The following is a 27,803-nucleotide window of genomic DNA, read 5'->3' as shown; positions in this document are numbered from 1 at the left end:
TTCGTCAAGAAACATAGCATGCATATTTTTAACTTAAATCATTTTTGATAGTCTCATGGCAAAAGGAACACTCATTTTTGTCATTACTAATGCTGCTGGTTTCCGACAGTCAGCGGATGTGCAGCATCTCAATGTAAAGCGGAATACAAAGTGGTTGCCATGTCCTTATTTTATAATCCTCTTATAAAATTAAATAACATTTCGCGTGTTGCGTTTTAGGGATTATTACAAAATTCAATCCCGTTGGGAAGGAAAGATATCTGGTTGTAGTATTTATGAAAATTAATACATTTATCATTCTATCACGCCATTCTCTCACTACACCCCTCAAAAAATAAAAAAATAAAAAAAACACGTTCGATTCTCATGAGAGATCTGGCAACACAGTAAAGCTACATCGGACAGAAGACGGAGCGGGTTTAGTTAGTTAAAAGCTTTTTGTCCTTTAACTATCTACACAGGTAAGTTTAATGCAATTAAATGACACGCTTGTGTCAGCACTATAACTATATCTGAGTCATACGTTTTTTATTTTGATGTAATAAATCGCGTGAATATTCCTTTCCGGGTTCTTAAACCTTACCAGTTAGCTTTAAATGATAAACAGTGCTAGCGTGCAGGCAACACAAACGACTTTAGCCCAAAATCAAAACATGTAACGTTAACTGCAGTATTTATAGTTACATTTTACATTTGAATTAAAAAAAAAAAATGTAGAATTTGTTTTTTGTTTGACTTCAGTCATGAGGTGTTGTGTTAGCTACCCGAGCATCATCAGTTTAGTTTAGCCATTGGCTAATAGTTTCAACGAACAGCTTATTTTGCGTTCTCTGAAACACTTTCAAGTTTATTAACAATTGATAGTGATACACAATCATACTTGTGATGTTTTCATATATGTACCATGAATTGGATTCTAGTCTTGTTAGATTTATTTAAACTTCTGATCTTAAATGTCTTATATAAATAAATGTGCTATTGTGTTTATGTATTATATAGTACAATCAGAGATTGGACGTTTGCCTGATCTACATTATGTAACCTGTCTGAGAATGGATTATAACTGCAGATATTGTCTGTTGTTGTTGTTGTTGTTGTTATGGATGCTTTAACCCTGTGTGAACATCAACTCTTTGCTTATTGAAAATAATTATGCAACCCATGGATTTGAATCTGCAGAAGTCATGTAATTGAACTCTGCTGGATGGACACATGGAAATATAACACATGGAAATGTCCTCTTTCTCCTCCTGCCCTGACATTCACTCTGACATTTGCCATCTACCCCAAGCAAGACAGTCTGTGTTAGCGATCAGAGGACTGATAAACAGAGTTATTTTGATATGGGAAAGCAGCTGGCACGACATTTTCCGTAGTTGTAACGTAATATGTGCCAGAAGGAAGTTCAATAACTTCATTCCCTTGTAATTTGAGATGTGGTGTTAATCTGATGGCAAGTCATTCCTCTGCTCAGCTAAAAGGCTTTAGTGTCTGTGATTCGAGGAAAACTAAATCAGAGCTGTTTGATGTGTTGTGAAAATTAATCTAGAGATTCTGAACAGATTTGTAGAAATTCAGCATTACATCACTTGCTCACCAGTGGATCCTCAGCAGTGAATGGGTGCCGTCAGAATGAGAGTTTAAACAGCTGATTAAAACCTCACAGGACTCAAGTCCATTAATTAGTGTTGTAAAGTAAAAATGTGAATGTTTGTAACAAACAATCATCATAAAGATGTTTTCATTACTTCATTGATTTCAGCTAACCTAGAGTCCTTAATCCATAATACCGCTTTCTCCTGAAAAAAGTAATCTTGTCTGCACAGATCAAGTGCAGTTTAAAAGCAAAAACAGCTAAACAAATATATTGTTCATTTTAGTATAACAGCAGTGGATGAATTTCCACTGGAGGATGCACTATTATGAATTATGGACTGAATTTTTTGCCAGAAGCAGCAGTTTAAAGTTGAAACGCCTTCATGATGGATTAGTTTTTTTTTACAAATGCAACTTTTCACTAAGTTGTTATTTGATGGAATGGAGTTAAGTCGATTACTTGTGGATTATTGTGATGTTTTTATCAGCTGTTTGGACTCTCATTCTGACCGCACACATTCACTGCAAGTCCCAGCCAAAAAAAAATTTCCAATAATCTATTAAACTCTTATGTACACTACCAGTCAAAAGTTTTTGAACAGTGGATTTTTAATGTTTTTTTTTTAAAGAAGTCTCTTCTGCTCACCAAGCCTGCAATTATTTGATCCAAAGTACAGCAAAAACAGTACAATTTTGAAATATTTTTACTATTTAAAATAACTGTTTTCTATTTGAATATATTTTGAAATGTAATTTATTCCTGTGATTTTGAAGATTAATTTTTAGCATGATTACTCAAGTCACATAATCCTTCAGAAATCCTTCTAATATTCTGATTTGCTGCTCAAAAAACATTTATTATTATTATTATTATTATGTTGAAATTTTATAAATATTATGAAATTTTCAGGTTTTTGTGATCAATAGAAAGTTCAGAAGAACAGCATTTATCTGAAATATAAATCTTTTATAACATGTCTTTTGATCAATTTGAAGCATCCTTCCCAAATAAAAATGTAAATTTCTGTAATTTCTTTCCAAAAAAAAAATAAATTTATACTGACTCCAAGCTTTTCAATGGTATAGTGTATAATGTTACAAAATCTTTTTATTTCAGATAAATGCTGATCTTTTTATTCATCAAAGAATCCTAAAAAATGTACTTAACTATTTTAAATATTAATAATATTAAATGTTTCTTGAACAGCAAATCAGAATATTAGAATGATTTCTGATCATGTGACACTGAAGACTGGAGTAATAGCTCACAGGAATAAATTACATTTGAAAAAATATTCAAAATTTGACTGTTTTTGCTGTACTTTGGGTCAAATAAAAGCAGGCTTGCTGTACAGTAGTGTGTGCACATCACAATACGGAAGAAATATTTTTAATAGTCATGCTTTGTTCTTGTTTAGTTTGCATTGGCCATTACTAATCTATGTTTGGAGCTCCTCCCCAAACGAAGGCTCAACTGTCTCTAAACACAGCCCAAAGATAGCACACATCTGGTTTAACCAGGGTTCCTAGTTTAGGATGACAGCACACATCACAGCAACAATGTGTCATTCATCACACTAGGGTGGCGTCCAACAGCAGACCCGGTGACAGACAGAGCACAGCTCGAAAGAAGGGGGTGGAAGTTGAGGTTGGAGGGACATGCAGGGAGATTTGCATTTCATTGGTTAACCAAAACACTTCCCCAATCTCAGTGGGTGACTTTCTGTTCACTTTCTGTTCATGTCACCTGGAGAGAAAAACAGTATCCTGGAAGATAATCTGAAATGGAGTGTATTTCTTTCTGGTGTAGGCGATTTGGGAATACAAGGTTTAACAGTGTTTTGCTGTGATTTTACACTACAGGAAGCCCACTCTTTACAAAATGGGGGTGAAAGATCGCCCTCAGTGCTATTTTGATGTGGAAATCAACAGAGAACCAGGTAAGATGTGAGAGTGAATTCTATTTGGTTGTTTAGAAATAGTCTTGTGTGAAGGTCAGTGAGTTAAAAGCACATGTTTTGATAGAGAAATGCTTAAAATGTTTGCTTTTAGATTGCATTCAGTGAGTGTCATAAAATATAACTAGTTAAACCAGTTAGTAATAAACATCTAATAGTGAAAGTGAAACATTATATATGTATGTTTTGTAAAACACTTTGATAATGGCAGTTCAAAAACCTGCGCCAGTGTGTGTGAAGCTGTTGTGGCAGTCCACACCCTGACCTGCAGGGCTCTTTTAATGAACCACAGATGTAGTGTGCACTAAATAATGTCTGGGTTTCACCTCAGTCTACCACTAATGATGTGTTTTAAGAGAGACGTCTGCGTCATAAAAGCAAAACCTCTTATTTAGTGATTTTACACCCGGTATTTTACAAAGCAAATGTTTTAACACCCTGTTTATGTTCATTTTATCACTTATAAATGTAATGTATAAGCCTGGATTTAGGTACTATGCAAAACACACCTAAATTTGAATGCCCATGTGAGGTGTTGCTGTTTGCTACACTGAAATCAACCTGAAAGTTATAGCCTATAAGTTGAATTGCAAAAGTCACATCAATCTAATAATGGCTTTTTTAAAGCAAGCTTAAATCTTATGCACAAAACATACAGGTGCTGGCTTTAGGTATTATGCAAAAGCACACATAATTTAAATGTGCATGTACAGTTGAAGTCAAAAGTTTACATGCACCTTGCAGAATCTGCAAAATGTTAATTATTTTACTAAAACTGTACAAAATGCATGTTAGTTTTTTATTTAGTACTGACCTCAATGAGATATTTCACATAAAAGACATTTACATATAGCCTACATAGTCCCGTTTAAAAGTTTACATACACTTGATTCTTAATAATGTGTTGTTACTGAATGATCCTTTTGTTTTTTGTTTAGTGTGCATAAGTCCCTTGTTTGTGCTGAACAAGTTGAACTGCCCACTTTTTAGCATTTTTGTGTATTTGAACACTTTCCAACAATGACTGTATGATTTTGAGATCCATCTTTAAACACTGAGGACAACTGAGGGACTCAGTTCAAATATTGCAGAAGGTTCAAACGCTCACTAATGCTTCAGAATAAAACAATGCATTAAGAGCTTTAGGAAAAACTTTTGGAATTTGAAGATCAGGGTAAATGGAACTTATTTTGTCTTCTGGGAAATGTAAGTATCTTCTGTAGCTTCTGGAGGGCAGTACTAAATAAAAAAATACATTTAGGCAAAATAAGAAAAATGTACAAATCTTCATGCTGTTCAAAAGTTTACACCCCTGGTTCTAAATGCGTCATGTTTCCTTCAGAAGCATCAATGAGTGTTTCAACTTTCTGTAATAGTTGCATATGAGTCCCTCAGTTGTCCTCAGTGTGAAAAGATGGATCTCAAAATCATACAGTCATTGTTGGAAAGTGTTCAAATACACAAAAATGCTGAAAGACCAAAGAATTTGTGGAACCTGAAGAATTTATTCTGAAGAACAGCAGTTTAACTGTACAGGACAAAGTGCATGTAAACTTTCGAACTATTGTTTTCTCTTGTGGACTATATGTAAACGTCTTTTATGTGAAATATCTAATTCAAGTCAGTACTAAATAAAAAAATAACATGCATTTTGAATGGTCCCTCTTATTTTGGTAACATAATTAACATTTTGCAGATTCTGCAAGGTGTATGTAAACTTTTGACTTCAACTGTATTTGAATTTGAAAAAAGTGTTGCGAACCTGAAAGTTAATGCCTATAAGTTGAATTGCAGTAGTCACACTAATCTAAAAAGGCTTTTTATTCTAAAGCTTAAAGCTTATACACCAAACATACAGGTGTAAGATTTCTGATCCATGAGTATAATGATTTCTTTTGCTCTCTTCCAGTTGGACGAATTGTCTTTCAACTGTTCTCCGATATTTGTCCCAAGACAAGCAAAAATTTTCTTTGCCTGTGCACTGGTACGTATACTTGACTTGAGGCGTTTCATCATGCTAGACTTTGACTTTAAGCCTTTTTAAGAACTACTTTAACCAATATTCTCTTAGGATAATGATATTACTTCACAAACACACTCAAAGAATTTTTCAACCTTGAAGGTTTTATCTAAAAACCCATTTTTTAAATAGCTCTTTTATACTTTTTCAACTTGTTAATTGCAATGAAAATAGCCATGAAGCTGGCAACCAACCTTTATATAATACCCATTCATGTCCAATTATACAAGCATAGGCTTATAGGGCAATAGCACAAAAATAAACCTGGAGGTGACTAAATCCTGGCTGTATAATGACAAGTGCAGGTGTTTTGCTGACAGCATTGAAGAATGAACCAAAGCTGTGTTTACAGCCTGTTCCTAGAAGACAAAAGCCACATTAAGTCTGCATTGAGAAGGTTTGGTCATAAATTACAGTTAGTAATGGTTTGGATCAATACATGGATCTTTTTTCTCACCAGCTGAGATTGAAATGAGAGACACATGCCTTTAGCTGACTGTTGTATCGCATTTATATACCAATCCTTAGGGCACCCTCACCCTCACCCACCCGTATTCATTTCAGTTTTATTGGCATCTTTTCCATGCTGATCAGATAGGATTAACCTTTTGCTGTCTGTGTAACTGTATACTTCTGAACTGACTCCAAGTTCAGAATACTGTAGTTTATAGTATTAGTATTAGTTTTTTAAGAGATAGTTCACCCAAAAATGAAAATCCTGTCATTATTTCTCACTCACGTCGTTTCAAGAACCTTTGTTCATCTTCAGAACATTTCTTGTGGACCTTCAATGTATCAGTAGCATTACTGTCTATTCAGGGTCAGAAAGCTCTTGGACTTCATAAAAAATATCTTAATTTGTGTTCTGAAGATGAACGAAGGTCTTGTGAGTTTGGAACGACATGAGGGTGAGTAATTTTCTATTTCAGGTGACCTATCCCTTTAAGTTTTTCCACGTTTTTAAGAGCGTAGACTGTAAAATCTTGGTTTTTGGTTTGGATTATGGCTTTTATGATTCTGAATTGTACACTGCCTTCCAAAAGTTTGGAAACACCCCTGGCAAAGTGTGGTTTGGGACGATATCAGCATACTAAATCCTTATACTTTTTTGGTGCAAATACATTAAAGTAACTTGACATTATCATTGAAGACTAGCAATAATAATTTTCATTTTGATAAAATAATAATGCCAATATATACATGTCAAAGTCAGACATGCCCCTTTGCCAGCTGTGATGCCAGGTTACTGGTTTAAACTTGGCCGAGGTCTTTGGGCAATCCTTCAGGAGGCCTGGAGTAATATATCAAGTCAATGTTTGAATAAACTGATAGCTCTGTTGCCCAGATTATGAGCAGCTGTAATAGCTGCTAATGGTGGATATTTTGATGAATTGAAAATTTTATTTTATTCTATGTATAGTCAAGCCCAAATTCATACCCCTGGCAAATTCTGACTTAAAGTTACTTTTATTTAACCAGCAAGTTAGCCAGTGGAACAGGGAACCTAATCACAGTAGACTGTGAAAAGAGGTGCAATACATCAAACTTCTCAACAACAACATCAGGCAGTCTGCAGAGAAACTTGGCCTTGGGCACCAGTGGACATTTCAGCACGACAACGACCCAAAACACACAGCAAAAGTGGTGATGAAATGGTTAGCAGACAAAACATTAACATTTCGCAATGGCCCAGCCAGAGTCCTGACTTCAATCCAATTGAGAATCTGTGGAAGGAGCTAAAGATCAGGGTGATGGCAAGGATACCCTCCAGCCTGAAAGAGTTAGAGCTCATTGCTAAATATGAATGGGCAAAAATACCAGTGGAGACATGCATAAAGCTGGTCAGCAATTATAGAAAACGTTTGTAATAGCCAAAAAAATTATTTTCTATTGATTATTGAGAAGGGTATGAATAATAGTGCTTATGCAACTTTTTGTTCAAATGTTTCAAATGTAAATAAAAGCTGAGAAATATTTTTTTCCACAATGATGCCTCTTGTACATCATCTTATTATCTTTTGGGAGTCAGTTTCCTTGCTGCTTGAACAAAAGTAACTTTAAGTCATAATTTGCCAGGGTTATGAATAATTTTAGGTTTGACAGTATAAACCGCTTATGAAATAAAATGTTTTCGTAGTTTGTGTTTGTGCAAAATTTTCGCAAATTAAAAGGGATTCATGCCAGTATTGTCCAAAACCCACTTTTCTAGGGTGTTTCCAAAGTTTTGGAGGGCAGTGTACATACTAAGTCTGTTATATGCAAGTAATCAAAAATAATATGTTTCCTCGGTTTGCTTGCAGGCGAGAAAGGCAGTGGCAAAACTACAGGGAAAAAATTATGCTATAAAGGCTCAACTTTCCATCGAGTGGTAAAGAACTTCATGATCCAGGGGGGTGATTTCACTGAGGGTATGTGCACTCGTTGATCCAGATATATGGAGATAGAAATATCTGTGGTGTCTTAGCATGTGATCGTATGACTTTATTGGTTATATTCATTTGTCTGTTCTTGTTTGCTTAGGAAATGGAAGAGGAGGAGAATCTATATATGGTGGTTTCTTTGAAGGTAAGCCATTTTTAGATTCATTGTGTTCTTTATCAGGCACTCAGTGTTTAAACAACTTTTGCATGACGTTTGAATGGCCATTTCAGTTCTGTGCATGCATTACCAGTCATTGTTTTTATCTCGCCATTGCTGTTGTTTTATTCCTGTGATCTTATAATGATCTTCTTTTTGAGTCAGCATGGAGAATAAGGGCTATTTATTTATTTAAAGGTCCAGTCTTCTTGCCTAAAATTTTCAACATATTCTTTTATTTATAGAGATTGTGGTCTTTTGCAAAATGAGAAGGTAAGAGATGTGCACAGTGCAGTAACACAATGTAGACTAAACATTCCTCATTTCCAATCCGTTATGTGAACCACGACAAAAATGTCCACGCTGCACAGTGTGCTCATGGATATGTGGACCATGAAATTGATTTGGTTAACTGACTTCTCTTTTTTCAATGTTTTATTTTGTTTCTTTCTTTATTTTTCCAGGATGGCTTGTCATTAAATATAATACTCTTAAATCCAACCCTTAAAAGGATTAGTTCAACCAAAAAGGTCATTTATTCATTTCTCATGTTGTTCCAAACCTACATGCCTTAATTTTGGGTCAATCTTTTCCAAGCAATTGTAATTAACTTTTACAATACTTCTTTATAAAACTTTTATGGAACTTTTGCATCTTGTTTTGTAGCTTGAAAGCTGAAAGGAAAAGAGCTGTATGTGATTACCAATTTATCCTTTGGTGTTCAGTGGAAAAAAGTACATCACCTGGGTTGGAATGACTTGAGAATGAGAAATTAATGACAGAATTTTCAGTTTTGGGTGAACTATTCCTTTTTCGAAACAAATCGGCCCAGCTTGACAAAAGGTGTTAATGTACACTGCCAGTCAGAAGTTTTTAAATGCTTTTTAAAGAAAGTGCATCAAAAACATTACAATTTTGAAATATTTTTACTATTTAAAATAACTGTTTTCTACTTGAATATATTTTAAAATGTCATTTATTCCAGTGATCGAAGCTACATTTTCAGCATCATTACCCCAGAGTTCAGTGTTCACATAATCTTTCAGAAATCATTCTAATATGCTGATTTGCTGTTCAAGAAACATTTTTTTTATTTTTAAAACAGTTGAGTAATTTTTTTTAGGATTCTTTGATAAATAGAAAGGTCCAAATATCAACATTTATCTAAACTAAAATGTAATCTAAATGTAAGATTATACACTATATTCAAAAAACGTGGAGTGTAATGTTGTTGGGGTTTTTTTTTGGGGGGGGGGGGGGGGGGTCTAGAAATGAGAACTTTTATTGATCAAGGATGCTTTAAATTGATTGAAAGTGATGACAAAGACATTTGTAATGTTACAAAATATCTATTTCAGATATATGCTGTTCATCTGAACTTTCTATTCATCAAAGACACCTGAAAAAAATCTACTCAGCTCTTTTCAACATAATAATAATAATTGTTTTTGAGGAGCAAGTCAGAATATTAGAATGATTTCTGAATGTGACTGGAGTGATGTTGCTAAAAATTCAGCTTTGAAATCACAGGAATATATTACATTTTAAAATATATTCAAATAGAAAAGAGTTATTTTTGACAGTTTTTGCTGTACTTTAGATCAAATAAATGCAGGCTTTGTGATCAACAAAATGTTACTGTTCAAAAACTTTTGACTGGTTGTGTATACAGTAATTGTTTTAGTAGAAACAATCTCGCCTTTACACTAAAGAGCACGAGAAACAATGAAGAGTTCAGAAGCAGCATAGAAGCGTCAACTTATATCAGGTGTTCATGAACATCTCTTTGCCTGCTTCTGTCCTTCTCCTTAACACCACTTTTGGATGGATTCAACAAGCACTCAGTGTCCTTTTTTGTCCGTATCTCTCTTCAACAGATGAGAACTTTACTCTCAAACATGATAGAGCCTTCCTCTTGTCGATGGCCAACCGTGGCAAAGACACAAATGGGTCCCAGTTCTTTATGTAAGTACTATTTACTCTGGTATAAGACACAGAGAGGGTGTATGTGTGTATAGAAACAACCATTCATCACCAGATCTTCTGCTTACTATTTAATATGACTGACTGGTCACTATTAAATGACACATGCAAAACGTATAGATTACGTATTCCCCCAGTTAAGATCATTTCTGCAGAACTATTTTGCTTGGCTCATATCCTTTATAATACTGTGTGTTTAAACGCCTGTATGTGTTTTAAAAGCTTGGCCAAAGCTACAAAGAGCATCTGGGCTTTTAACTTTGACCCAGGACTCATACTTATTGACACATCAATCAAATTTTTTATAAGTACTAGTGATTCAATAGTAAAGCAAATAGTATTTGTTCTGCATTAGTAAAACAATCATCTTAGTCCCCCTCTTTGCTGTTCACACTCTCTCTAACTTTCCCCCACTTTCTCAATTTCTTTACCACATGTATGTATATTTAGTTTGGAGACTCTACATAGTCTACATGTTCATGTGGATGCAGGTGCATTTTCATCTCCCTTTTTCCTTGTCAATGTGCATTTAGAAATATTTTATAATCAGAAAGAATTCCTTTTGCCTACAAATGTATTACAATTTTTCTCTTGCCGTTTTTGTGTAAAATTTGCAGAAACTCTAGCATCCTGCTCTACCAAGGTAAAGTGTCTCTCCAAGGCTGTGCTTCTCTCTCCTGACTGTATTTCTGGTTGCTTTTAGCTAGCACTGGCTTCTTATTTATCTTTAAATAATTTTTATCTCATTAAAAAAAAAAAACTGTTCTCCCAGCACAGAGAACCTGAGGTCTTTCAATGATTGATTTCTAATTGAAGTTGTCCCTATGATATTTTTAAACAGGTTTAATTGGTTTTGTCAGCATAATGTTGGCAGATGTTGGACATGTTCCTGTTCATCATTAGTATTTATTCATCCAGCCAATGTTATTGTGCAAGCACTGCTGGTTTTAAATTCTTCAGTGTTTGAATTGATGCTTACAAATTTCTTCTTGATGACAGACCAAGTGCTTTTTTGACTAAATTTTTCCTTTATCTTTTCCTCCTACATGTTCCTGTTGGATGACCTGGACTCCATTATGTCATTTACCTTACAACAGAACTACTAAGACAGCGCCTCATCTAGATGGGTATGTTCCTAAATGTCCAAAAATGAAAATTAGCCCATTATTTATCATCCTCCAGGCATTCTAGGTGTATATAACTTCCTTCTTTTAGACGAATCCAATCGGAGTTATGTTAATTATCTTGGCATTTCCAAGCTTTAGAATTGCATGGACAGGTTTTTGCATTCATCACTTGTGCGCAGCGCATGCCGCTGCCAATGTCATACGTCATCCACACAGAACTTCCATGTACCCCCAGTTGGCGCAAGCTAGAATAAAGTGATTATGTTTTAAATATGAATATTTTCTTACAAAAATGCATCGATTTGCTACAGCTGGCCTTTATTCGCCCCCTGGAGCCGTGTGAGGCACTTTTTTATTATGGATGGATGGATGCACTTTATTGGACATGTTTTGTACTGATGAAAAAAAACAGCCGCCGATGCAATTCCAAAGCTTGGAAATGGCAGGATAATTTTTAATATAACTCCAATTGGAATAGTCTGAAAGAAGGAAGTCATATACACCTAGGATGCCTGAAGGGTCAGTAAATAATGGGAAATTTTTCATAGTTACATTTTTTTTTGTAACTATAAGGATTGTTGGTCTATTTTAGAGTGCATGTGGTCTTCGGGCTGGTCATCTCTGGCTTTGAGGTCATAAAGAAAATCGAAGGGCTGAAGACCGACTCAGCCAGCAGACCCTATGCTGACGTCAGAGTGATTGACTGCGGACAGCTGATTACAAAGTCTGCTAACGATGGTAAGCTTGTTCCTGAGTGTGAGAAATAAACTAGGAATTTTGGCTTCACACTTTCTGCCTGTCACTATGTTGTTTGAACTTGTCTTAACCTAATGGAGAATATTATTTAATCTCTACATCAACTACATTACAGAGTGAAATACGCTGTTTAAAAATGGAACTGTGAAAGGTCATGAAATAAAATGACGGGTGCTTTGAAACACTGCAGATACCAATTTTAATACACACGCTCACACTGTGTCCTAACCAGGCATGACGCAACAAGGCGTCAAGTAACAGTCACATCTCTTCCATGTTGAGGTTTTCCCCTAACCACCCACAGCAAGCAACTAAAGCTTTTTTCCAGTCACTTGTTTTTATTTTAATCATGTCAATCTCACTGGTTCAAAATCCTGATTCTTATAGATGTATCTCAAATATAGTTTATATATAATTTTAAATGCAGTTTTTACATTTTACTTGCAATATGCCTGATTTGTAACATGTTCATCCCAATATGCGTATTTACGCATATTCTGTGCATATCAAAAAGAAAAAGTGCACTTCAGATGCCCAAATGATACACTTAATTAACTGAAAAAACGTTAATTAAGTGTGGAATGTTGGACACTTCATACACTTGTCGAATCTTTAATTACTTACTGGAGGGGGAAGGGCTATTAGACTCTGATGTTGGATGACAGAGTAATCTTATATAATTCATACGCTAGTCAGTTAAAGGGAAAGTTCACCCAAAAATTTTAATTCTGTCATTAATTACTCGTTTCAAACCCGTAAGACCATCATCTTCGGATTACAAAATGTATTCTCGTAACTTCATAACATTACGGTTGAACCACTGATGTCACATGGACTATTTTATCAATGTTCTTACTACCTTTATAGGCCTTGAACGTGCTAGTTGCGTTGCTGTCTATGTAGGGTCAGAAAGCTCTCAGATTTCATCAAAAATATCGTAATTTGTGTTCTGGCTTTGGAACGACATGGGGGTGAGTAATTAATGACAGAATTTTCATTTTTGGGTGAACTGTATCTTTAAATACATAGTGCATAGAGTAAGTGCATAGTGTATAGTACATCATTTGGGACACAGCTAGTGTTATTCAATATATGTGACCCTGGACCACAAAACCAGTCTTAAGTAGCATGGGTATATTTGTATATTTATATTTTGATTGTTCTTTTATGCCAAAAATCATGTTCCATGAAGATATTTTGTAAATTTTCTACCATAAATATATCAAAACTTAATTTTGGATTAGTAATATGCATTGCTAAGAACTTCATTTGGACAACTTTAAAGGCGATTTTCTCAATATTTAGTTTTTTTGTTTTTTTTTTGCACCCTCAGATTTCAGATTTTCAAATAATTGTCAAATAGTTCAAATCAATGGAAAGGTTACTTATTCAGATGATGTATAAATCTCAGTAAAAAAAAAAAAAAAGACCCTTATGACTGGTTTTGTGGTCCAGAGTCACATATGTTGTTTATTTTGTGCCTTGTACAGAAACCTCCAGCTCAAAATAAACTCACATGCTCTGCATGTGATAATGTGGTCAGAAATAAAGAGAATGAATAAATTACATTCTGTGGTGATGTTCAGTACGTCAGTTTGATGTATTTTCTCTAGTTCTTCAAGGCAAAAGGAGGAAAGCATTCCATTCTGAGGATGACTCTCAGAGTTCCTCGGAGACTTCCTCTCAGTATTCCTTCTCTGATGGAGAGTCTGACAAAAATTATGCATCTCGAAAGAGGAAAAGAAACTCAAAGAGTAAGAACTCAAAGAGAAAAAGAAGAGAGACAAAGAAGGACACAGAGACAGTTAAAACAACAGGACATGAAAGGTAAATGCACAGTGAAAACATATTTGCGTTTATTTGTTATTCAGCCACTTTTGGTATTAGCCTGTACTGACATTTTTCAACTATATCATAGTCAAGGTAAAAATAGTATATTGATATACTTTTCTAATCCGAAGGAATAATTTAGAAATCTGAGCTGATGTTTTGTTGATGCTTTTTATGGTTGGCCTTTGTTTTGGTTGTATAATAGTACTGCCTACTCTTTTCCTAAATCACAGTCATGCTGAGGGAGAGATGCCAGAGGAAGATGATGGTGAGGCTGAGCAGAATGTAAAAAGGGAGAAGCCTGTGGTTCGACCAGAAGAGATCCCACCCGTACCAGAGAACCGTTTCCTGCTCCGCAGAGACATGCCTACCCAGGAGGAGACAATAAAAACGTTTGTCTCTTTTATACAGTTCAACAAACAGATGTTCCTTATTTCACTTAAACATCACAGGCACTCACATCCCCAGATATTAGATAGTATCTAACATTCTCTAGTCTCAAATTTTAAGCTGTTACTAGAGAACCCATAGTGATTCATATTTTAGTAACTTTTGTCCTTGCTTAATGATTCATGGCTCAGCTTTGATAATATATTTTAAACCAAAAGAGGTAGAGTTTTACAACTGATACTTTTCCCTCCAATAGGGCTGTGCAGGATACAGTCATGGCACCAAATGACACCAAACCAGCTGTCACAAAATCTGGACGCAAGATCAAAGGCCGTGGTACCATGGTATGACAGCTGTAAATTACATTTATACCACATAAAGCAGGCACAGAGTGACATTGCAAAGTACAGCAGGCAAAATGCATGTTTACAAATCCAAAACTATATCAGATGCTGTGATTATTCCAATAATTAATATATTGACTTGGAAATGTTAGTTTGATTCGTTGACCATGCATGTTGTTGTTTTTTATTCCCTCTGTAGAGGTACCATACACCCCCTCGGTCAAAGTCTAGATCGGAGTCTGAAGGGGAACGGGGGAGCAGCGAGACTCCTCCACATTGGAAAGAAGAAATGCAGAGGATCAAGGCTTACCAGCCCCCCAGTGTGGAGAGATGGAGTAAAGGGGAAAGGTATGTTCTTACACCATTTGAAATTGCACAATGATCATTGTGAAATTCAAAATTATTGTAAATGCCAAGCTAATTTCTAGTTCATATTAAAGTTTATATTCTTTTGATTTTATTCAAACAGATGGGATGACAGAAGTGACACCCCAAGGTCTAGGTCAAGATCAGAAGTGCGTTCCTTAAGTGAGGCTTCTGTATATTCCAGCCATCATCGATCTACAAAAGAAAAAAAGAAAAACAAGCGCAAGAAGAAAACTAAAAAACGAAAGCACTCAAAGAAACATAAAAAGAACAAGACCAAGGAGACCTCCCAGTCTGAGGACGAGATATCTCAGTCCTCAGGCAAGAGGTCAAAACACTCAAGCTGCGCTGAAAGGAGACATTCACGATCACACTCTCGTTCTTACTCTCGCTCATCGTTGCGTCACTCAAACAGATCGTATCGATCAGAATCAGAAAGGAGACGTTACATATCAAGCTCTTCTAGAGATTCACAATCTTATTCGAGGTCAAGGAGCAGATCCTATTCCAGAAGTCGCTCAAGGTCTGAAAAGCGGGTTCGATCATCCGTGAGGTCAAGTCGTAGTCGATCAGGACGGTCTGTTACACATTCTAGGTCTCGTTCTAGATCCAGATACAGGACAAGGTCAAGAACCAGATCAAACTCTAGGTATAGTTCAGAAACCCCGCCACGTTCCAAGAAAAGAAATGAGCTGAGATCAAAAGAGTCAAAGCCTACAGAGGGTGGTATTTCAAAATTGGACAAGCCTGTCTCTAAATCGGTTCAAGGTGAAGAACCTAAAGCCAAACCAGCAGCATCTTCAGAGAGTGCCTCTGCGTTGCCTTTGAGTGACAGTCCACCTCCTTCTCGATGGAAACCAGGCCAGAAACCCTGGAAACCCTCTTATGTCCGCGTACAAGAGATCAATGTAAAATCAGCCCCAGCTTCAAATGCACTAATCAGTCCAACATCAAATGTACCTCTGGAGGCAATGTCGTCTCTAAAGCCAGACACGGGTGTTAATCAAAGGGACCCAAGCAGCAGTAACAATGATGTTCCTGATAGGCTCCTGCAAAGCAGTTTGTCCAGGAGCAGGTCACCTAGTCAATCACGAAGTAGGAGCAAATCACAGAGTCAGTACGGCAGCAGATCTTCCTCCAGAAGTAGGTCAGAATCGTATGATTCATATAAAGGAAGATCCACTGAAAAAAAGAGAAAACATCGTAGATCTCAGAGAAGTAGCCAAAAGAGGGACAAGCATGCAAATCATGGTGGTGGCCATAAAGATTTATCTCCTTCCTCAGAGGACATATCAGATAATCCATACAGTGCTATCCACGCACACCAGAGAAACACACTGAAAGGCACTAATCCCAGTCAAAGGAAAGAGCCATTAGTGGACAACAATATTCCATCTGGATGGGAAAGTGAAGGAGGGAATTCAAGTAAGACGAATACTGCTGTAGAACTCAACCAGCTCCCTACTAGGCATGAAGGACTTACTGAAATGAAAAAGAGACAGATTCTGTCTCGTTGCTGGGAGTCTGAGAGTGACTCTGAAATGCCAGACAAAAAGGTAGTTAGTGATGCCAAACATGTGTCTGAAAAAGAGGAAGGAGAGGCTAGTTCAGAATCAGAGTATGGAATTCCTTTATGGCCGTCTAATAAGCCAAACCAAGGTGCAGAAATGTTTAATGAATTAAAAAATAACAAGGAACCGTCTGCAGATATGAAAATGTCAAAACACAAGAACAAGAAAGCTAAGCGGAAGCATAAGCACAAGAAGAGGAACTCTTCCAGGTCTGGATCTCGCAGATCCAAAGCCAAGAAATCCAAGAAGCACCAAAAGCCGAAAGAGACATTTCACTGGCAGCCTCCACTGGAGTTTGGTGATGAAGGTGAAGAGGATGATTCAGTCACTCAAGCAAAACAGTTTCACATAGCAAATCCTGATGCTGTAAATGATGGCACAAAAAGGCGTATAAAACCTGGAAAGGGCAAGACCCAAGTCTCGGAAAATAAGGATGAGGATCAAGGGATTCTCGAATCATCACAAGATGCATTTTCAGTAAAGTCTTCTAAAGGTATTGATGAGAAAGGGACGATGACTGAAAGCCAAAGGACAAAACTAAACAGCAATACTGAAAGAAGTCCAGCTCAGAGCCATCTAGAGATTCATACCAATTTTTCAGACACTAACTTGGCAAGTAAAAAACCAACAGACCCAAATAAAGTTGATGTATGTCCTCCAGAAGCTAAGCAACCAGGTCCCAAAGCGATTGGCTTTTCCCCTCTAAAAAGTATTCAAAATAATGGTAGTGCGCTTGTTCCACCTCAAATAGAAAAAGGAAACTCTGTAACCACTGGATCTGTTTTACCTCAAGGCAGTCAGCCAGAAGAAACTGCACCCGTTGACAGTTCTTTCTCAGCTGTTGAAAATAAATGGAAACCTTTGACAGGCATGACCGTTGTGCAGGCCATTACCACAAAACCTTTGATTATGAAGATAAATAAACAGCAAAATCAACTGGCGGGAAAGACCCAGGGTCTCAAGATCGAGATCAAGAGCAAGAGTAGAGTCCGTCCAGGATCTTTATTCGACGAGGTACGGAAGACGGCTCGGTTAAATCAGAGACCCAGGAATCAAGACAGCTCGAGTGAAGAAGACTCTATTCCAGCAACAGGAGAAAGAGCTGGATCCCACTCTCGGAACAAGTCAAGGTCCGTGTCCAGTCACAGGTCCCACCGCAGGAGTAGGTCCCATTCATACAGCCACTCCAGGAGCAGGTCTAGAAGCTACACCTACTCTTCCAGGTTGGTTACAACAGACATTGTTTGGGTCTCTATAAGTTCGATCTCTCAGGTTAAGTCAATTTTGTATGTTTTACTGGTTAACACAGGAGCTACAGTAGAAGTAGAAGCAAGAGCAGATACAGCCGAGGACACTCTCGTTCTCGAAGTAGCACCTACCGAAGATACCGTAGGTAAGTGTTGAAAGATATTTATCTTTGATATGTGTGTAATGGCGACTAAAATGTTTTTAATTAAGATGCCACGGTGTTCTTATTTCAGCCGCACAGACAGTAGAAGTCGTTCTAGAAGTCGGTACAGAAGTCGCCACAGAACAAGGTGAGCATGGAGCCAAAAAAAGGGACAGAAAATTCTGTCATTAATTACTCACCCCCATGTTGTTCCAAACCCGACCTTCTTTCATTCTCAGAACACAATTTAAGATATTTTTGATGAAATCCGAGAGCTCTATGACACTCCCATAGACAGCAAGGGTACTACCACGATCAAGGCACAGAAAAGTACCAAGATGATTGACAAAGTATTCATGTGACATCAGTGGTTCAGCTGTAATTTTTACGAAGCTTCGTCAATACTTTTTTGCAAAAATTATCGACTCTACTCCGCATTTTCGTCTCTACTGCATCACTTGTGGATGCCCGTTCACGAGAGTACCACGATGCATGCATTTGGCAGTGCTGACCCAGATCTTGGTACTTTTCTGGGCCTTGAACATGGTAGTACCCTTGCTGTCTATGGGATGGTCAGAAAGCTCTCGGATTTCATCAAAAATGTCGTAATTTGTGTTCCGAAGACACGGGTTTGGAACAACATGAGGTGAGTAATTATTGGGTGAACTAACTCTTTAATGTGTTTTGAGTGCAACCTAGTATAGCTTAGTTATGCTTAATTATGTCCTGGAAATACAGGTCCGACTCTTACGATAGTGATTCTAGCCGTAGCCGCAGTCATAGCAGGAGAAGAGGGCATCGGAGAAGTAAAAGCTCTGACCGCAGGTCCAGGTACGTCATTAATAAATTCATGTATTATTAAAACTTGTTCGAATTTGATAATATCCCTCACTGAAGCTAATACTTTAATGCCTGTCTTCCTGTTTAGGTCTTATCGCTCTAGTCGCAGTTCCTCTAGAAGGCGAAGTCATAGCCGAAGCAGTCGATACAGCTGAGCTGAATTGTAGCAATTGTAGCAAGCCTACCTATCTTCCTTCATATGGTTTTCTGAACGAATGTGTCTCAGTTTAAGTTTGGTGAAGTATGTACTGTATCGTTTAATGTGTAATTCACATACATTCTGCTGTATTTTTCCAAATGAGTCTATGTATGAATGTACATTTAAAACTAAAATAGTCACTGCTTTATTCTGGTAACGTTACACTTTTTTTTTTTGTATTCCTAAGAAAAGGAGCATAGAAACCCTCCAAATGTAAAGCCAAGGTTACATATCAACAGCCACTTACCTCAGTACTTCAAACATGAAGATCTGTGAAATGTAGGTCATGTTTTGACATGACATGCAGTTGTATTCAACAAATCAGTGGTAGGCATTGATGGGAAATGTTTAGTTTTGGCCAAATGAATGTTTTGTGTTTATAAGGTTGCATTTTTTTAATTTTTAATTTGTACATAAAAACATCTTGCTGAATGTATCTAGTGCTGCTTATTGATACACCATTTAAATATGACAAACGAATCTCGCCAACTGTAAATAAAACTACATTTGTTTGGAAATTCTATAAATGCTGTATTTATTCTGTGAAATTAATTTTGTGATGAAGAATTTACTTTTAGTTGTTGATAAATTCTTTAGCATACAGTTGTCAAAAGTTTACATACACCTTGCAGAATCGGCAACATTTGAATTATTTTACCAAAATAAGAGGGATCATACAAAATGCATGTTATTTTTTATTTAGTAGTGGCCTTAATAAGATATTTCACATAAAAGATGTGTACATATAGTCCACAAGAGAAAATAATAGCTGAATTTGTAAAAATGACCTTGTTCAAAAGTTCACACACACTTGATTCTTAATACTGTGTTGTTACCCGAATGATCCACAATCCTCTTTTTTTTTTTTTTTTTTTTGTTTAGTGATAGTTGTTCATGAGTCTCTTGTTAATCCTGAACAGTTAAACTGCCTTCTGTTCTTTAGAAAAATCCTTAACGTCCCCATTTTTGTGAATTTTACACTTTTATGATTTTGAGATTCATCTTTTCACACTTTCAAATGCTCACTGATGCTTCAGAAGGAAAAACAATGCATTAAGAGCCAGGGGTGTAAACTTTTGAACAAAATGAAGATGTGTCAATTTTTCGTATTTTGCTTAAATATCATGTTTTTTTCTTTTAGTATAGCCCTTCAGAAGCTACACAAGACTCACTTGTTTCCCAGAAGACAAAATAAGTTAAACTTACCCTGATCTTCAATTCAAAAAGTTTTCACCCCCCAGCTTTTAATGCGCCATGTTTCCTTCTGAAGCATCAGTGAGCGTTTGAACCTCAAATACACGAAAGTACTGAAAAACCAAAAGATTTGTGGAGCCTGAAGGATTTTTCTGAGGAACAGCAGGCAGTTTAACTTTTCAGGACAAACAAGGGACTCATGAACAACTATCACTAAAAAAAAGTATTACGAATCAAGTGTATGTAAACTTTTGAACAGGGTCAGACTCATTTTTATAAATTCAACTATTGCTTTCTCTTGTGGACTATATGTAAACATCTTTCATGTGAAATATCTTATTCAGGTCAGTACTAACTAAAAAATAACATGCATTTTCTATGATCCCTCTTACTTTGCTAAAATAGTTACCATTTTGCAGATTCTCCAAGGTGTATGTAAACTTTTGACTTTGTATACTGTATACAATTCTAGATGTACTACACATACTAACAATCATCAAAGTATAGTTTAACCACAACGTGCAATTTGATTGGTACCTAAAGCACTTAAACATAAAAAGAGCTCAGATCACAGATTTGACATAAGCCAGTTACTTCACTCCTGTGGCCTCAGGATAATGTTTACTGGATGCTCACTTCAGAATCTCAGCAGGTGCAGTATGTCACCTGGATTTAGTTTGCCTACTGTTTCCCGAATACTGTATATTCAGACATCCTACTCACTGTTTAGTAAAAAAAAAAGTATGCATATTTGAACACAAGGGATATGATTGCTTTGTTTGCCTGCTTTTTCAGCATGCTCTCATGCTCATGGTGAGATGCTGTCAAACGTAGCAAGGTCATGAGCACCTAGGAGACAAATGCTCTATTTCCCCACAAGGGCAGTTCGTATTGAACACACATTTTTAACAGTAGATGTGGACTAGAGCTCAGACAGGGGAAAAAATATCCAGTGCAATGGCCCTTTAAAACTTCTGACAAAAGCCCATATGATCCCCGAGCTCCAATCACCAATTCCTACTGCAAAAGCAGCCTCTGCATTTTTGTCTGTCTGAATGCTGCTAGCACGGCGAAAAAAAAAACAGTGAGGGGAAGGAAAACTGAAGAAATGTGAAAATCCAACGTACTATTACATGGCGAGCGGAAGTCCTGCGCAAATGGAGTTATTCGCGGACTCCTTCGATGCTAGAGACCTCGGATCAAAATGGTACAGTAGACAACGACATTTTGATCATTTTATATCCATATTTTATCTTTTGTAATTTTAAAGGACTTGGCTAGGCCGATGAAACTTGCAGTAGTTTGTCCCGGGATGTGTCTGAGTTTTGAATGTGTTAGATAACGTGATGTCGCCAATAATTTTGACCGCGAAATGAAGTTTGCAACTTGCACAGAAAGCCGACAGCCACAGAAATTGGAAGGTTAACAAGAATGCAATGGCCACAATAGCTACATTGTTGCATTTAAAGAGTTAAATTCTCTCATATCAATGTGGAGGATCACGTCGTGACTGGTGCATTTTATGGACATTGATCCATGCAAAAATGAAAAGCGAATTTAATTCCAAATATACTTTTGAAATGACAGACTTTGTTGCACGGTACGAGAGACCGAATTCATGTCACAACACTGTTAACTTCACATGACCTTAAATTTGTTGATCCCTCATCCATAGAGTTCATATTTCAGTTGTGCAATAACTGTGAGTCTCCAAATAAATACTTAAGGCGCGACACATTTTTTTTAGAGATACGGGAGCTTAGAAACATTATGCTTTGAATATATTTCAAATTAGTATATAATAAGAAAAAGCAAATGCTTATTATTGTAATTAGTAATTGCTACTAATGTTTTAGAGTAATGAAGTACTGTCAAATCAAAAACAAAAGAATTAAACTTCCAGTCAAAAGTTTTTGAACAGTAAGGTTTTTAATGTTTTTTAAAGAAGTCTCTTCTGCTCACCAAGCCTGCTTTTGATTTATTTAAAATACAGCAAAAGCAGTAATATTGTGAAATATTTTTACTATTTAGAATAACTGCTTTCTATTTGAATATAATTTAAAATGTCATTTGTGATCGAATCTATATTTTCAGCATCATTACTCCAGTGTTCAGTGTCACATCCTTCAGAAATCATTCTAATATGCTGATTTTCTGTTCAAAATTCTTTAATTAATTTGTCTGAAATTAAAAGCTTTTGTAAGCTTATGCCATGTAAAAGTTTTGAGTAATAATTTATTTATTTTTGGGAAATTAATTATCAAAATTAATACTTTTATTTAGCAAGGATGCTTTAAATTATTCAAAAAGGCATTTATAATGTTACAACAGATTTCTATTTCACATAAATGCTGTTCTTCTGAACAGAAAACCTGAGAAATTCTACTCAGTTTTCATCAAAATAATAATAACTGTTTTCTGAGCAACAAATCAGAATATTAAGATGATTTCTGAAGGATCATGTGACTGGAGTAATGATGCTAAAATTTAAGCTTTGAAATTACAGGAATAAATTACACTTTTAAATATACTTAAAAACAGTTATTTTAAATTTTAAGTAGTAAAAATATTTCAAAATTTTACTGTTTGGATCAAATAAATGCAGGCTTGGTGAGCAGAAGAGACATCTTTAAAAAAAACATTAAAAATCTCTGACTGGTAGTGTAAAAATGAAACATTGTTCTGCATATTGGTTGTTTTATATTTGTATAAAGTAAGTTATTTCTAGAATTGAATGAAATGGGGATGAAAAAAATTGGTTATGGAACATAATAAATCATTTTTCTTTTGTATTTTGGCAATCTTTATAAATCCTCATCCATACCTGTCAATTATATATATAAAGAAATAAAATTGTAAAATAAGAAAAGAATGATACATGAGATGTCTTAAATGAAATGAAATGTGCTGTTTTGTTTGGTTTTTGAGTGTTTTAATATTTTATATTCTTAGTAAACAGAGGGAGAGATTCAGAGAGGTTGCAGGATGAAAGCAGTGTTGATTTTAGGAATGCTAATAAAAAATACAGCATGTTTATTGTAGTACAGTGGTGCTGTAATCCAGAAGCCTCTTCACATCTGGAAGCCGGGTTAATATTTAGGTCAGGTCACTACTTTAGTGCCATAACTGTCTTTTTGACCTCCACTTGCTTGCCTGACTTTTTTCACATGACCCTTAAAAAACTTTTTTTTAATTATTATTATTATTGTTTATACAGTGTGTTTCCTCTTTGCCTGTAGTAGTAACAAAGGGCTTATATATATGCATTGTCTATTGTTGGCTGGTGAAATAAGTCAGATCCTGAAGAATTCATTACGCCCCATTATTGCATTGTTTATGAGAATATAATCAATTTTAGACAATCACTTAATGATAACATTAACCTGTTTTAAACCAGTTAAAAACGCTCTGTAATAACAGAAAATGAGCTGAACTTCTTCATCTGCATCTATTGCACTAAACGGCTATTTTTCTTATTGCTAGTTATGCATTGGTGGTAAAACCACCAAGGTCACCGTGGGTTTCAGATGCATACTGAAAAAGTCTATGACGAATGAATAAATGCATCGAATGCACTGTACACTGATGGTTTCCTAAAATGAACCTACATGAATTGGCCCTTTGTTAACTGTTCCTCTTGAAAGCACTGTGCAAAATGTGTACTTTAGGAAGAGCTGAAATAGAACGACTTCTGCTAAACTCTGCAGTCTTGTCCTTTAGTGCTGCGGCCTGGAAAAAAGCATCATGCTGAGGGTTTTTATGTAACTATCTATTCAGGACATTCCTGCCCACCCTTGACTTTGAGGCTTCGTTGTCTCTCAGTGCTCTGCTGTTGGGGTCACTTAAATCCATGTGACAAGTGCTTCTTGAACAGCTCCCAGCATTCAACTTGAGTCATGTTTGCATTATTATTGACGGTGAAAATTGTGCTGCTTAAAGAGATAGTTCATCAAAAAATGAAAATTCTGTAATCATTTACTCACCCTCAAGTTGTTTCAAACCTGTATGAGTGCCTTTCAGCTGTTGAAGACAAAATAAGATATTTTGAAGAACTGAAGGTCAAAGGCTACCTTTTTGTAATTTAATTTTTTTTTTTTTCAATATTATTCGGTATCCACACACATTTACTTCCTTCCCCTTTTTGGTAATGGAAAACTAAAGACATTTATTTCCCTATTTCACAGTTGTCTTTCTCCCGTTGTCTGTGTTGTCAGTTTCATTTCCTCACATTGCTGCATACTTAGGTCAGAGTCTCTACATGGAGTGGAGTTGGCCCATGAGCAGAGTTAGCAGATCTATGGCAGTTTGTGTTTGTGCTTTATGTGGCACTGACATGCCAACTCCACAGGCTCTTCTCTTGGCCAGAAGTCCTGACTCAGCTCCTGCTCGCATAGCTCAGGCTGAATTCTCCTGGCAGTCCTGCTCCGAACATAGTAACCTAGCAGATCGCAGTCTATAACCATGATTATTCAGTTCCTGCATTGGATAAGCTTAAGTTCTGTTGCAGTCACATTTTGTGCTTGCTCAGCTGTATGAGAGAATTTGGAAAATCTCGGGAAATCTGTCATAAACATGTCAGGGTCATATTTCAGTGCTACATCGAAAGGAAGATGAAATATAAGGGATTTAAAAAGCAGGTCATATGGGTTTTTGAAAATCTTTTTTGCAGTTTGTTATGTAGTTATCCTTCAATGTAAACAGTCTGCAAAGTTGTTAATTAAAAAAGTGCGTGATAAAGATATTGTCTCTCAAAAGAACATGTTGACTCCAGGGCTTAAAAACGAAAAAAAAATCCATTCGGTTCACTCCGAACAGAATCGATATTATAACGTTTCTGTTCTTGCGTTCCTCATTAAACAATACGTTCCGAGAACGGTTTTCTAGAAAAAATACCGGTTAATAACGTTATTTTATTACACGGCGCGATAGATAGATAGATAGATAGATAGATAGATAGATAGATAGATAGATAGATAGATAGATAGATAGATAGATAGATAGATAGATAGATAGATAGATAGATAGATAGATAGATAGTGTGTGCCTTTTAATAACATGTTTGGCATTATGTTTACAAATGATTCAACCAAATTCCGTGTTCGTGTCATCTGAACTTCTTGTCTTTAAAACCGAAAGTAAACGAGTTCACCTGAAGGCCGTAACTAGGGTTTGAAAATTAGTGAGGTCCGAAGTAAGGTTGAGAAACACCGCTTTAATTAATGTTTTTTTGATGACTTAACGTTGACTAAAGAGCATGAGACGTCTTCCTGCTGGCCAGTAACAGTAACGTTATTTGTCATAGTAGCCTATTTCATTCTGTAACAAACAGATTTGTATTATGCTATTGCTTTTGATAGTGTTATACATTTCTTTCAGATATTAACGATGATCGCTGCGTTTGTCTTACCGATTGTGTTATCTTCCTGTCAGCAATTAAGTTATAGATTGTCTAAAAGATTTTTTTTATGAATGTACAATGTTGCCGGATATTGCTACGAAAAACAAGCAATTTCAAAAATAAAGAAAAAGATATCCGAAATAAGTTCAAAGCTTGTGTTTTGTAAATAAGATTAATATATCAGTAACACTAACGTTCAACTTTCCACTTTATAAACGTCCCAAAGTGTCACAATAAATTGGAAAAATGAGTCAAAATACACGTATAATAGGTGGATCTGGCAACAAACGGAGGCTGCACACGCGCTCTCACTCAACGCGCTCTAAAGCCTCGTTCACTGCGCTAGCTTCTCGCATCAACATGAATTGCAAACACTCATGTGATATGAGGTGGTTTAAACGGCTAAATAATCATTCAGAGAGCTTGGCATTTATTTTTGAATATACAAAAATGACCGAGGTCCGGACCTCGGTGACCTCATAGCTGGCTACGGCATATTCCTTACCTAATATAGCCAATTATAGGCTATTTTCACTCAAACAAAACAGAACTCCAGATAGTTATGCTTTTACATTTAATGCATAAAAGCAAAAGAAAACGTAATGCATAATTTTAACTACAAGTTTTAATTAGGCTACAATAACTTAAACCTAAACATACCTTTGCACATGAAACAGCCAGGTGCTTGGTAACCTTAAGCTCGTCGCATCAGAAAGGGCTCTGCTTATGTCTGCTTCGCGGGCATTTCACGGTGTATGCGTCACCGTCGCATTTGCGCACACAATTTGAATTCATGTTTTTGGTCTGCCAAATTGATATAATAAAGAGAACGATAAAAATACCGTTATTAACCGGTTAATTTGGAATTTCTGTTTCCGTTTCTGTTCAGAACGATTAAAATTGATTTTGTTTTCGTTTTTGTTTTTGTTCCTGTTCAATGTCATTTGTTTTCGTTTTTCGTTTTCGTTCCTTGAACCGGTTCAGAGCCCTGGTTGACTCTTGGCCACCTTAAATCATATTTTCGAATATTCTGCCTGTTACCGATATACAGCACTCCGTAACACATTGGCAAAATCCCTGCCTGCCAGAGAAATACGAACACTCTGACCTGCCCACAAACACTTCCACTAGTTAGTTAGTTGAGAAGACGCTGTGTTCTGCGCTGTGAAAGCAAGTTTGTTTTGTTTTTATTGCCGAAAGATGATAATGTGAAGAATTAGTGGTTAAAATTTTTTTTTTCACAATACCGCAGCAATACAATTCGAACCTTTTGTTGTGTGCTCATCATTTTACCGAGTACTGCTTCTCTGATCTTGGCGAGTTTAACGCGGGATTCGCTAAACGCTTGTCCATGAAAGATAAGTCCCTTTTTTTTTGGACCAACAAGTGTTTCCAAACCACAACCTGTAAGTACGATTGATATGTTATGTGTAGATTTTCAACTGAGTGCTCAAAATATCAAGTTTTTTGTGCTAATATGTGATGTATACCTAGTGCAGCTTTAGGTTTTCAAGTAAACCACGATATTACTGTCTTACTGAAATAGTTTTGATAATTCGCTGTAAACTCACTATTTCCAAAGAATGTGTCGATTAATGTAAACTGTCGTTGTTCTAAATACTTGTAGTAATAATGTAGACATATTTTGGTTTACAAACTGTATTCTTTCATCAGTTAGTCACGTTAGCATTCAGCTGACGTATCCACTATTATTGTTTTGTGAAGTGTTAGCAGCTAAACTTTAGCTGTGGGCCCGATTCACTTGCAATGTATACAGAAAGACCAATCACAACAGACTTGGCCAGCTTACCAATCAGAGCAGAGTAGGCTTATGGAAGGGAGGGGTTTATAGACCATAAGCTCAGAACTGCTTAGAACGAATTGTTTTGAAATCATTGCAAAATGATTTTAATATTAAATGTATATTCTGAGAAAATTAAAATTTTCTGATCTTAGATGGATTTAAACCTGTTGTAGGGGACTCCGACACAATATTAGGACACTTTAAAATACCGTATGACCTGCTCTTGAACTTATTTTTTCATTTTTATAGTTCTCATTTATGACTCTCATTTTTGAAATACAGTATTTTTGTGCCATAATAGACTAAATTACTGTACTGTAAATTACTTTTCAAAAGGTTTGGGTCGATACGTTTTTTAAAAGATGTTTTTGTAGTTTCAAATCCAAAATACTACAAAAAAAATTTATTACAAGACAAACTATTATTACATAATCAGTGTTACATGATTCTTCAGAAATCA

The 27,803-nt window shown here is 36.0% G+C and overlaps 2 protein-coding genes across 4 annotated transcripts in view; both read left to right on the top strand.

Annotated features, from left to right (window-relative positions):
• The first annotated feature begins 384 nt into the window (after positions 1-384).
• On the top strand, positions 385-19,468 carry nktr (natural killer cell triggering receptor). Of its 3 annotated transcripts, XM_073830348.1 has the most exons (17): positions 385-461; positions 3,460-3,536; positions 5,464-5,538; positions 7,875-7,982; positions 8,095-8,139; positions 10,029-10,116; positions 11,232-11,261; positions 11,854-11,999; positions 13,631-13,844; positions 14,081-14,239; positions 14,494-14,581; positions 14,781-14,929; positions 15,051-17,741; positions 17,828-17,911; positions 18,000-18,056; positions 18,647-18,739; positions 18,837-19,468. In XM_073830348.1, the coding sequence occupies exons 2-17, from the start codon at positions 3,479-3,481 to the stop codon at positions 18,901-18,903; spliced, it is 4,152 nt and encodes a 1,383-aa protein (XP_073686449.1). In that variant the 5' UTR covers positions 385-461; positions 3,460-3,478; the 3' UTR covers positions 18,904-19,468. The 3 variants fall into 3 exon arrangements, with proteins under 3 accessions (XP_073686449.1, XP_073686450.1, XP_073686451.1); XM_073830349.1 differs by lacking the exon at positions 385-461 and having other exon boundaries at positions 3,307-3,536; XM_073830350.1 differs by lacking the exons at positions 385-461; positions 3,460-3,536; positions 5,464-5,538 and adding an exon at positions 8,397-8,424 and having other exon boundaries at positions 7,927-7,982.
• Positions 19,469-21,210: 1,742 nt separating this feature from the next.
• zbtb47b (zinc finger and BTB domain containing 47b) overlaps positions 21,211-27,803 on the top strand; it is a 39,424-nt gene continuing 32,831 nt past the window's right edge. Inside the window, exon 1 of the mRNA XM_073830438.1 lies at positions 21,211-21,348. The gene's annotated coding sequence lies outside the window, so the exon portion shown is untranslated. The remainder of the gene's footprint in view (positions 21,349-27,803) is intronic.

This window comes from Garra rufa, chromosome 24, assembly GCF_049309525.1.
Source record: "Garra rufa chromosome 24, GarRuf1.0, whole genome shotgun sequence".
Lineage (NCBI taxonomy): Eukaryota > Metazoa > Chordata > Actinopteri > Cypriniformes > Cyprinidae > Garra > Garra rufa.
This window is presented reverse-complemented; position numbering and strand designations above follow the sequence as displayed.